Source organism: Solanum pennellii, chromosome 4 (genome assembly GCF_001406875.1).
Source record: "Solanum pennellii chromosome 4, SPENNV200".
Classification (NCBI taxonomy): domain Eukaryota; kingdom Viridiplantae; phylum Streptophyta; class Magnoliopsida; order Solanales; family Solanaceae; genus Solanum; species Solanum pennellii.
In genome coordinates, this window is record NC_028640.1 from 69,333,568 (window position 1) to 69,346,960 (window position 13,393).

The window sequence follows — 13,393 nt, forward strand, 5'->3', positions numbered from 1 at the left end:
CTTTAAATTTTTTACTAGAGTAATTTTGGTTTTGATAGACAAATTAGTGTGAAGATATAATCGAGATAGTCGGCTAAGCTATGATTTTTTTACCGACTACTTGATAATTAGTGGAAATTTTGGTAAATAGGTAAAAGGGAAACTCAGCCACATACGATGTTTATGTTTAATTATATAAATTTATTATATTTACTTTGTTTACTGAGATAAAATTTTGTGCTGAACAATTATAATTAAATATGAAAAAAAAAGTTAATATAATCAAAGTGTTTCCCTTTTCCCTCTCACTGAGACCCTAGACAATACACTCAAACCTTTTTTATCGAAAAATTTGGCAAAAATAACATTTTTTTTTATGTTAGTTCACCTTCTAAAATGTTTTTATTTTTTAAATTTTAATATTTTTTAACTAAAAAATATAAAAAAGTAATTTTCTTTTTTAAAAACCATAATTTAATAAAAATTTCTAATAAAATTCTCTCATTTAACACTTTTCATATCTAAATTAATCAAACTCTAACATAACTATCAAAATCGAATAAAACAATAACACAAAGGTTCATGCATCGTGTAAATAAATATGGAAAAAAGTGAAAAAAAGCATTCTTTATTGGCGGCTAGTATATTTTGATTTTCTATTGGATGTTAATAATTGTAAAGGTAAATTACACTATACACGAAATTTCTCATTATTCTATGCAATATACTACTCATACTCACTCGGTGTTCGTTGTAATTAAAGTTATATATTTTATGTATTAAGAAAAAATAGTTTAATTTATATATTCTTTATCATATTTATTTTTGGTGTTATTTTATTTTTTTTAAAAATTATTGTTAAATATTAATTAAAATAAGTATAGTAATAAATTATTCATGTCAATTATTTTTTCTTAAAAAGAAATGTTGAATTTAAGCATAACAACAAAAAAGTGAACAAAAGGAAACACACTCTTCTGTTCAAATTAAATAAATCTCTGGCATTTTTCTTGTATTCCAGAATGAATGTATCTTTTTTTATAAATTCTAATTTTCTTTTACTTTTTTTTTTCAAAATTACCCTGCAATTTTTCAACTATTTTTAGTTTTAAATTAAGTTTAATAGAAAACAAAAGAATTAATAAAATTAAATAATTTTTTTAAAGTACGTGTGCCACATTCCAAACTATCAAAATCAAAAGATTAATAGCAGTGTGACGACCACACGGCTAATTTCTTAGGGAAAAAAATCTCGAGATGCCTCATTTTAATTAAAAAAGTCCAAACAAATAGTCGAAGAAAAATTTAAAATATCCAAGTGGATAACTTTATATGCCTATAAATTTGACCATTCTTGTTACTATCATTGTACAAATTAACTATCTAGCTATAGCCATGGTGTCAACTACTCTATCAAGTTTTCTACTTGTTCTTGTTCTTTCTTTCTTTGTCTCAGAAGCTCAAAGGCCTGCTTTAACCAAAGGTCTTTCATGGTCATTTTATCAATCTAGTTGTCCTCAACTTGAATCCATTATTAGAAAGAGGCTTCAAAAACAAATCAAGGATGATGTTGGCCAAGCTGCTGGCTTACTTCGTCTTCATTTCCACGATTGCTTTGTTCAGGTTATTATTTATTTGTATACTCACTTTACTAGAAACAAAAGTTTTTTCTATCGCGAATTAGTATGAACTTTGTATTATAAAATACAAATTTTCCACTGAACTAGCTGTCTAGGAAAATACATGATGAGAAATAAATTGTTACTGAACATGTTTTAAAGGGGAAATCAAATGAAAAAATAATGATCTTTTTTTTTTATGCAGGGGTGTGATGGTTCAGTGTTGCTAGAAGGATCAGCAGGAGGGCCAAGTGAGCAAACTGCAATCCCAAATTTGACCCTAAGAAAAAGGTCATTCAAGATAATTGATGATCTTAGAAAAAGGATCCAAGATGAGTGTGGTCAAGTTGTGTCTTGCTCTGATATTGTTGCCATTGCTGCTAGGGATTCTGTTGTCTTGGTAAGTACTGTTATTTTCTCTATATTAATTTATATGATACATTTTTATTATATGATATATAAAAAGAATAACACTATTTCTATAAAAAAAATAACTTTGTAAAAATATATAATACAATAAGATATTTTGGTAGATCATTAATTTAAAGTTCAACTATTTATATAGTTGGTAGATCATCAACCAACAATGTTTAAAAAGAACAAATTATGAATAATTCAATGATTCAATAAATTTAAAAATATATTTATGTATTTGACGTTAATATAACGTTCAACAATTTATATTGTAGAAAAAAAAGACTTTCATGTTGGGAAAATGTCATAGTACTAAATTTCAATGAATCATGAGTAGTTAGTTTAATGCCATTACTTTTCACACCACTTAGGCCCCCCCACCTCGTGACTTGATAGGTCTTCAAATTTGGTTTGGTAGATAAATTTAAATTTCTATACATTTATAATATATGTCAATATATATAAGTTAAACGTAATATAAACTTACGGTAATTTCAGACGGGTGGGCCCAACTACGATGTACCCTTAGGAAGAAAGGACGGAGTCAACTTTGCAACGGAGCAAGCGACGATTGACAACCTAGTCGCACCCTCTGCCAACACCACAACCGTCCTCTCTCTCCTTGCAACCAAGGGCCTCGACGCGACCGATGCGGTCGCGTTGTCTGGGGCCCACACTATCGGTATCAGCCACTGTCCTTCATTCACCGACCGTCTCTACCCAAACCAAGACTCCACTATGGACAAGACATTTGCTAACAACCTTAAAGGTAGTTGTCCCACGGCTAACTCGAACAACACGGTCAACATGGACATTCGTAGCCCTAATGTTTTCGACAACAAGTACTACGTTGATCTCATGAATAGACAAGGGCTTTTTACGTCCGATCAAGATTTGTATACGGATCGAAGAACACGAGGGATTGTAACGAGCTTTGCGGTGAATCAATCGTTGTTTTATGAGAAATTTGTTATTGGTATGATAAAAATGGGACAAATGAATGTGTTGACTGGTGGACAAGGTGAAATTAGGAATAGGTGTGATAGGAGGAATAAGGATAAAAAGGTTGATATTGCTACTGTTGTTGAAGAATTGGAGGAAACTTTTTCTGCTTTGTTTTAAGTTTTAATTAATTAGAGTTTTGGTTTTGTTGTAATAATAATAATGAGTGTGTTAATTAACTTTTAGTATAATAATCACATTTTGTTTTGTAAGAACATGGTGTTTTGGATCTCTTCTCAAGATGTTTTCTAGCTCCCATGATGATATCAAAATTGTGTTTACTAGTATAAACACTCTTTTGGCGAATTTGCATTTTGCACTAATATGAGAAGGCAATAATATAATCAAGTCTTAATGTGTTTAAATTAATCTTATTAATTAATAATGCTTTAGAAATTTAAATATATATATTACTTGTAGTGATTTGATAATTTGCCAAATGAATAAGTAATATTTTCTTTATTTTCAAAAGTAAATAATTTTGATGTTTCTTTTGTCTCGAGAATTAATTTGATCAAATTTTAATTCAGACATTTTTTATCATAAAAAAAAAATTATAGCAAATATTTTGAAATCGATGGAGTGTTTCCTTTTGCCATAAGTACATAGGCACCACTAGATGTCATTATTGTTCACTAGATTTGTTTGGCTGTGCAACTTTAGTTCTGATTAGTGTTGATATAATTAATTTGCAAATTGCAACTTTAATTAAGGTCTGATATAATTATATTATTTTTCTACTCTTCTTTAAGATAAACAATCATCTGATTGTGGGAATCTTAAAAGCATAAATAGAAAAACATTTCCCCCCTAACTTCTCTATAATAAAAGACTTTCAGGTTGACTGATATCCAATTAAAATTAAATTAAGGGAATTAGGTTAGACCTTATTATCCTAATAAAATAACGAACCTTTACCAATATTATTAAAAAAATAATAATAATAATAAAAATAATAATAAGAGGTAAAGAGAATCAATTATTTTATCATCACCGCAGAATTTATAATACAATCCATAATATATAAATAAGGATATTTAAATAATAATATAAAAATATAAAAGTTGAGAAGAAAATTGAGTTGTCAAATTCAAAAAAAGAATGCGTGAACTTAAAAAAGATAGATGAACCAAATTAACTAGAAGTAATTTTCTACTATTTTTTTCTTCGAATATATGAAACATCATTCCATCACTTTTTCCTAAATTTCTTGAGTCTTATCGTTGAAACATTGAAAGATCTATAAATCCTGAATATACTTTAAGATAAATAAGAAATTCTTTTTCTTCTCTCTACTTTGTTCTTTTAATTTCATATAGTTTCATAATAATATTTTTTTGTTTGAGAAAAAAATATTTCCCTTAATAGTACCACACACTCGTAAATAACGTCTCAATTTTTTCATTATTTTTCTTTTTTAAAAAATAAAATAAAATAAATTTGGTGTTGTCATTATCACTTTGTGTTGATTGCTTTTGTATCTCTCTGTTTTCTTGAAGTGCTTCATTTTCAATTTGATATTGATCTTTCTGCTTCATATATTTTTGGTATTGTTCCTTAATTTGGTAATTCTCACCTTAGCTTGTGAAACTACGCAGAACTCACCTTGGCCACACAATTGTCAAAATATGGCACGTTGGACCAAATGCTTAATATAAAACATAATATTGTTTTGTAATGTTTACAATATGAATATATGAAAAATTCATGTTTTATTTTTATTGAGTTGTTGGGGTAAGAGGCTTCTTGTCTCACTAATTTAACATCGTGTTTTTCTTTTTCTTTCTTGTCTTTATACGTTTTGGCAAGTTGCTAAGATAGAATAAATGAGGGGAATATAATATGGTTGAAAAAAAATAAAATATAATTTCACCTTTTTGGTGAAAGTATTACCCCTCAATATTTTTTGTTATTAATATTTTTTTCTACTTTCCTCGTATTACTTTGTTGTCGGCTTCTTTAATTTGCCTATTGTTTTTCTGACCTAATACTTGGAATATTTGGCTCCTAGATCTATCTATCAACATCATATTTTATTTTATTTTTATTTTAAAAGTAATGAGGGAAGAAAGATGTTGCAAAGAACATATATTTTACTATCCATACCTAAAGATTACCTAAATGTTATCTAATCACTTAAAGTAAATTTATAAATAATTAATAGTACTCATATAAATGAATTAATGAACACCTTACAATACTTTCTTTATTTCATATTAAGTTAATTTTTAAGGTGTTTCACACTCTTTAAAAATAGTACATTAAGATATAAGTTGAATCTAATTTTTATTTTTATCCTTATAATTAATTCTTGTCAAATTTATGACCACAATAATTAAATAATAATTAATCACTAATTTCAATACTAACTAATGAAGGATAAAATTAAAAAAAATACACTAAAAATAATTTTAAAAACTGAACAATTAAATTTATTTAAAAAATGAAAAATATCTCAAAAATCAACTTAATATGAAATGGAAATAGAGATGGAGGGAGTATGTAAAAATATGATCATGATGTATGTACAAATTACTTATAGTGCTATTTTATATAGTATAAGTTAGCATTATTAACTCAATCGCAGTCTTCTAATTGCAAGTATAGTCTTGAAAATTAGAAAAAATGAATGATAAAAAATAATTAAAAAATAGAGGAGGCCGGAAATTCAAACTAGCTATAATTTAGCTAATTATTACACCATTGATTAATTCGTAGATTCTACAGAGGAAAAGAAGAAGGTGGGTGTTTGTTAAAGAGTAGTGTCTCCACATTAATTAATTAATTATATGTTCTATAGTCAATTTAGACATTATCTTCGTTATATAGCTATCAAGTCATCATTATTATTTTAAATGTAATTTGTATCATTAATATACGTAGCCATATAAGCAAAGGTGGAATGCACATGCACTTGTAAATTTTTTTAAAAATATTACGTGTATCTGTATATTTCTTTTGTAAAATTAACAAAAATTAGAATATAATGAAAAGTTTATGATACAAGCCAAAAGAACTATCCATGAGATCAAGATCTGAAGAACCTATTTATTTATATTTTAAGTTTTTTGGTACACACCCAAAGTCTTTAAGAAAATAAGTTTAATATATTTTTTGGTTTGAATTAGTAATACTTAATTTGTTCACATACAATATCCTTAACTAACATGCAAGTGTAAATGGATTACAACTTGAAATCGATGACCTCTAGCAATACGTAGGAAAAATTAATTAAATTAATCAAAGACAACAAAGATATGGTTGGTGTAATATAGTTGCTAATTTCTAAGGAGTTGTTCCTTCTTTCACGATCTCACTTTGACATATCTTGAGCTTCCAAGTTTTCTATTGTAATTTTTTCTTAAGATCTTTTAAGAAAGTATTTATTAAAAAAATTCTTTAATTATCATTTCATCTTCGCAATCTCTCGTAGTTAATTTTGACTCCACAAAAAAAATTTGAATTCGACTCCTCTTCATTTTCCTTCCTTCCGTTTTTCCCAAGTTCTTGCTTGGATCGATGTGAGACATATGACACACATCACATGGATAAAAATCAATGGCTAAGATTTATTTGATTAAAAATAAATTTGTAATTATGATTTAGATAATTATTTCATAAGAAAAATTATAATATCATAATCATAAGTCATAACAAATAATATCTTGTTCATAAATATCTTATAAAAACTTCTCTTTTCTATATTTTTCCTATGAGTATTTATAATTTTCCCGTTTTTTTTTTAAAATTGAGTAAGTCTTAGATAGCAACTTTGAACTTTCTCTTTAAAATTAGTTTATATGTAATTAATAGCAAATATACTTGCAGGGAAAAAAATTAGATAAAAAGTGTTGAATGCCTTGAATCGGACCCGTTACAAACAGAAAGGACGGGGGTCTCGCTGGCCTGGGGGTCCGGGGGGGCGGAGACGCCCCCGGCCCGACGGTATACAATGTTATTGTATTGAGCCCTTAATTATCTGTTAATTCTGTATGTTGGGCCCAAGCCTGTTAGGGCGTAGCTTAGCACTATATATAGACGCTATGGCAAACCCTATTCTGTAATTCTGTTTTTGCCTCTCCTTAATAAAACTGCTCTCCCTCATCCCGTGGACGTAGCCAATTTATTGGTGAACCACGTAAATCTGTTGTCTTGTTTTTCGCGTTTATATTTTCTCGTATTATCTCGAATTCCGCATAACAAAAAGAAATTATTTTATAATATATTTATGGACAAAAATAGAAGATAATATTAGTATTTTTTTAAATAATATATTTATGGACAACATAATATATTTGTTACTATTGTGGTATATATTTTCATTTTTTAATAAAATATTAATTATTTAAATCATAATTAACTCTTAATCATTAATTTTGATCTATTATCATGTGTCTCACGTCCAACCAGGAACTTAAAAGGAATTAAGGGAGAGAAGTGGAGAGGGACTAAATCATACACAAAATACATGAGTCCGAAACTCAAACGGTAGAAAATATTAACAAAAATTCCAAAAGGGTATATAAAATTTTATATACCCTTTTGGAATTTTTGTTAATATTTTCTACCGTTTGAGTTTCGGACTCCAAAATACATTATGAATTAACAAAACCTAAATGAATTATTTTTTGACCTCCATTTTCAACTTGTTCTGGTAGAATAAGCTACCTTCTCTGGAATAAATAAAAAATGAAATTATTATTATACACCATTAAGGAGAAAAATAATTTTATGAGCCATCTTTTTCATTGCCTTGTTGTACTAAAAGAGACAAATCAATTAAAGGATTTTGTAGTTATCTGTTTTTGCACAATTTACTAATTGATTTTTATATTTTGTTCATAATAAAAGTATAAGACATATCTTATAAAATATTGTGATGTAAAAATATATATTATAAATAAAGTGGTTTTTTATTTTGAAGAAGAAAAATCAAAGATGTTGGGACAAAAGTGGGAATGACTCATTTGTTTCTTAGCCTGTCAATTGGAGAAAAAACGTCTATCTCAAGATATCTTTTCATTTATAAGGTACAACTTGAGACCTCAATTAAAATATGATGAGATATCTCATCATACTCTTTATGGATTATTTAATAGGATGTATTAAAAAAAATATCATATATTAATTTTGATATTGTTTAATATTTTATTTATAGTGTTTTCAATTTGCGTATAACTAATAAAAATATCACAGTAGTTAAGTAATTTAGGTAGAGTGTCTTCATCCTATTAAGTATTATAGAGTGTATACTTCATAATTTAATACACAACAATTCATCATATTAGCAATATTATATTTTTTTGTCCGAAATTGTTTGTCATATTGTGCTTATCGAAAGTTAATTTGACTAATTTTTAAAGGTAAATTAGATCATATTAATTCGATATTTTAAACAAAAAAATTAGATATTCTAAAAATTATATGAAAAGTACTATAAATTACAATTTTTTGTATATTAATATGATGAAAAAATACATCTTAAAACGTTAGTCAAAGTTTTAATAGTTTGACTCTAAAAATAGAAACCATGACAAATAATTCCGGACGGAGGGAGTAATTATTAATACATGAACAATTATGGTTAAAAATAAAATTATCTTTGAATACACTAAATCATATAGTGAATAATAAATAATCTCAAACACAACTAATTTTATTATTACTTTCTCCGTTCGTTTTTAATTGTCATTATTTCTATATATTACTATCAAATGAATTAGTGTGAGAAATTTAAAATGAACAAGTAAAACTGAACGGATGATGCAACTATTACTTCCTTCCCGCTATAAATATAGAGCCAAGTTAATGTGAACCTTCCTCACTTAGCCTCAAAATATCATCAATTAATCATAATGGCTTCAACTAGTCTTTTAACTTTTGGTTCTTCACTACTTTTAGTACTAATCCTTTCTATTTTTGTTTCAATCCATTTTCAAGTAACACAAGCTCAAGGTACTCAACCAATTGTGAAAGGTCTTTCATGGACTTTTTATGACTCCATTTGTCCCAATGCTGAATCCATCATCAGGAGGCGACTCCAGAATGTTTTCCGGCAGGATATCGGTCAGGCCGCCGGCCTTCTTCGTCTTCACTTCCATGATTGCTTTGTTCAGGTATTGACTTGTTATTGTCGTTAGATCTGAAAATCACTTATAAATAATTACTAGGCGCCATAATACTAATTACAAGCATGTTCATCTGTTTCATATCAGTTGTCCACTTTCTCGTTTACATACTCCAACAGAATCATACATAATTTGGATCATTTTACTAATTTACCCTTTATTGACTCTTTTGGAAAAAAAAACTCTATAGAACTTATAAACTTGCTTAGGCTTTCAAAAAAAATATATTGTAGAGGTAAAATGAAGAGAAACATAACTAATTTTTTTTTTGATTTGGTAAAGTGACAAATAATTTGAGATAATTATTTATAATATGATGGACAACTAATATGAAACGAAATTATAGTACAAAAAATCTTATACAATTTAACTTATGTAACATAATTTGAATTAATACGACGATAAAAAAATGAACACTTTCGATGACTACAAAGCTTTTTATAAAGTTAAATAGACCAAGAAAGAAGTGTTACATAACCTAAAACATAAAAAAGTAACTAATGTTATAACTTATAAGTAACTATAAGATACAACTCCTATTATTCACTCCTCACTTCTTGATAGATAAATTTTAATTTCATCTTTTTAAAAGAGATATTTTTACAATATATATTTATATATATTCAATAATTAATATATGCAATACTATTTTATACACAGGGTTGTGATGGATCAGTATTATTAGATGGTTCAGCCAGTGGGCCAAGTGAGAAAGATGCACCCCCCAACTTGACTTTAAGACAACAGGCTTTTCGGATCATCGAAGACCTTCGCCGTCGTGTGCATCGCGATTGCGGTAAAGTCGTTTCTTGTGCTGATATTACTGCCATTGCTGCTCGTGACTCCGTTTTCTTTGTAAGTTTACGTTTGTTAGTAACTATTTTAAGTATTTATTGGTTTAATTTATATATTCCTTTAGTATTGTTTTGGAGAAAAACCTTCAAGTCAAATTTATGACAAATAATTCAATGCGCAATAATATAAAAGCCACAAATAATTGAACCAGTTTTCACTTCTCAATAATGTTCGCAGTCAAGTGCCCACTTCCACAAATTGTACCTAAACTGTCACACCATAATTAATAGCATATCCTTTCTTTATTACATCCGTTCTAATTTATTTTTCTAAATTTGTCTTTGACATAAAAATTATAAAAGTAAGGAATTCAAAATTGTATTTTAAATTAAATTTATATAAAATATATCATATTGTTTTTTATTCTTCGGGTGATAAACATGTCATATGAAAAGTTAGAACTAATAAGCCGTGAAAAAAAGGAAACACACACACACACACACACACATATATATATATATATATAAAATATTCCTTCTGTCTCATTTTATATGAGTTAGTTTGACTTGCCTGCTCTAAAATAAGTAATAAATATTGCGTGATTAAAAATTATTTCATTTAGGGTAAAATCAAGTATTTTAAAGTTAAATTGTTATTGACTATAGAAATGTGTTATTCTTTTTTGGACCGATTAAAAAAGTAAATATATTACTAAATATAAAAATGTGTTATTCTTTTTAGAGTGGACTAAAACAGAAAAGCCTATTACTGAATATAGAAATGCATCCTTTTTTTTATACTAACTAATGAGTCAAATAAATTAGAACAGAGGTACGGAGTAATCATTTTCTTGTCAAACCATTTGGTCAAATATAATAACACGTTTTTTTATTATCAAAAAGTTAGAACCCATATATATTAAGTACTTCAATATATCATATTTTTGCTTTCTCTGTCAATGTAGTTTAACTTACTAGTTATTATTTTTAGTTAGGTTACTAATAAGTAATACTGAATATTATTTTACGATATCTTATAAGTGATCTGATTATGTAAATAATTAAATGCAGTCGGGTGGCCCGGACTATGATCTACCACTAGGAAGAAGGGATGGACTCACTTTTGCAACAACAAATGAAACCCTAGCCAATCTTCCACCACCTTCATTCAACACAAGTTTAATTCTAGCTTCACTTGCTACCAAAAACTTCACTCCCACAGATGTTGTTGCACTTTCTGGTGGTCACACTATTGGTATTAGTCATTGTACTTCTTTCACAGACAGACTTTACCCTAATCAAGATTCATCCATGGATAAAACCTTTGCCAAAAACCTTAAAACAACATGTCCAACTAGAAACTCCACGAACACGACTGTCCTAGACATACGATCACCTAACAAGTTCGATAACAAGTACTACGTTGATCTCATGAATCGACAAGGGCTTTTCACATCGGATCAAGATTTGTATACAGATAGAAGAACACGAGGGATTGTTACGAGTTTTGCTATCAATGAGTCACTTTTCTTTAAGGAATTTGTGAATTCCATGATCAAGATGGGACAATTGAATGTGTTGACTGGGACACAAGGTGAAATTAGGGCAAATTGTTCTGTCAGAAATTCAAATAATTATAATTTGATACAAGGAACTTGGTCAGAAATATAACATATGTAGCCCTTTTATGGTTTATTTCAACATATGTTTGTTGTGTTTTTTGGAGAAAAATATAAGGGTGGTGGGCCCTTGTAGTTGTCCGTTGAAGCTATCGTAGCTTATGGATATAGCAATAGAAGGGCCATTGAAAAACTAATAATTTTATGTGTCTTATAAGATGGAAATAATATTTTGCATGTATGATATGTGTGTTTGCTACTGAATAATAAATAAACTTATGTTATTCCTCCGTTAATCTTATTCCATATTTGTTTAGGCTTGATGAAGATTAAGATTTTAATTTTAATCCTTAAAATTTCAATAAATAAGGGATTTCTTTTTATGATTTGAATTTTAATTATTCAAATGTTAAATACGAAGAGCAATTTTTTTTTACAATCACTTAATAATGAATTTGGCTATATACGAATGATTAATACCTATCATAAGATGTTCTGGATTAAAAGATTTTCTAAAAAGATATACATTTCACCGCATCTTTCCATTTTCAGTGCTAAGCACCATCATCACTGACTATTACTATCATCCTCAATCAAAAGTCACGGCTAATAGATGTGGCAATCCTCATAACACTATCACTTGCTAGCGGCAGATATAGGATTTAGTCACTAGATGCCAAGTAGAGGTGGACCCACATGGTTTGATAGGGGTGCACATGCATCAGTTAACTTAAACAAATCACGCGTATATATGATATCTATCGTGAGAAACAGACATAAATAGGATATAATCAACAGTGCACCCACAAAAAGCGTAGCACGTGTTTAGTTGGTACAAGGCAGAGGAACCATTCGCGATAAGACACTTCAGTCTTATTTCATTATTTTTATTTTAAGTTTAGCTTATAAATCATATTCGAGCCATTAGTTACCAATCAAATGCTACATTATTCGTTAATTGTAGTAAAAGTTTTGTTAACTACTTAAATTAAGATAGTATTGGTGCATCAAAATCTTCATATTTTGGATTCGTCTCTAATGCTCAGTAGAGTCATCGATTAAATAATTCAGATAATTATCCGTCTTGTGCTAGATGGGAGAGTATGATGGGCGAAGACGGAAGGCTGAAGCTTTAATTAGTGAAAATTTTTTGTTGTTCAAAGTTTAAAGGAGGTTTCAACGGTGAAGTGATTTTTTTTTTATATTTAATCATATAAAAGAAAAGTCAAAGAGTTAAATTAAATTAGTTAAAAAATAATTATTAATTAATACTTAATAATAAGTTCATAAGTAAAAAAGAAATCAAAAAATAAAAAAGAATGTGCCTTTTAGTTTAAAAAAAACACGCTGCAGGTTGGAAAAAACCAAAACAAAAAGCTGCTAGCTGAAATCAATCCCGTGAACTAGGACTTGTTAAGTAGATGGTCTGCCACTGTGCCAAATTAAAGAACACTTTTGTTCTATAGGTGGCATAACTATTATTTATATAGATGTTGTATATAAGTATATAATTGAGTTTCCGTCGAAGCTCATAAATAATGTGACATCCCACAAACCTTAATAGATCTGTCCCTATAGCAGTCCATTATAATTATCACCTTTATTAACAATAGTTACCGCCTTCAAATTATAATAATATATCAATAACCATTATTATCAAATTAAATACTATCGATCACCTTTATCAGCAATCACTAACATCCTCCACTATTATCAATTTTCTCTACTAACTACTACTATCAATCATCAACACAAGCCATGTATAACCCACAACTACTACCATTGGTCACCACCAACCACTGTCATAGTAAAAACCTATTGACCCCCCCCCCCCCCCC

At 28.3% G+C, this 13,393-nt stretch overlaps 2 protein-coding genes across 2 annotated transcripts; both read left to right on the forward strand.

The window, feature by feature from the left end:
- Positions 1-1,335: 1,335 nt before the first annotated feature.
- On the forward strand, positions 1,336-3,229 carry LOC107016112 (peroxidase 12-like). The gene is made up of 3 exons (XM_015216598.2): positions 1,336-1,602; positions 1,804-1,998; positions 2,511-3,229. Exons 1-3 carry the CDS (start codon positions 1,375-1,377, stop codon positions 3,132-3,134), a joined length of 1,047 nt encoding a protein of 348 aa, XP_015072084.1. The 5' UTR covers positions 1,336-1,374; the 3' UTR covers positions 3,135-3,229.
- Positions 3,230-8,843: 5,614 nt separating this feature from the next.
- LOC107016238 (peroxidase 12-like) lies at positions 8,844-11,851 on the forward strand. The gene is made up of 3 exons (XM_015216728.2): positions 8,844-9,130; positions 9,803-9,997; positions 11,008-11,851. Exons 1-3 carry the CDS (start codon positions 8,870-8,872, stop codon positions 11,605-11,607), a joined length of 1,056 nt encoding a protein of 351 aa, XP_015072214.1. The 5' UTR covers positions 8,844-8,869; the 3' UTR covers positions 11,608-11,851.
- Positions 11,852-13,393: the final 1,542 nt, after the last annotated feature.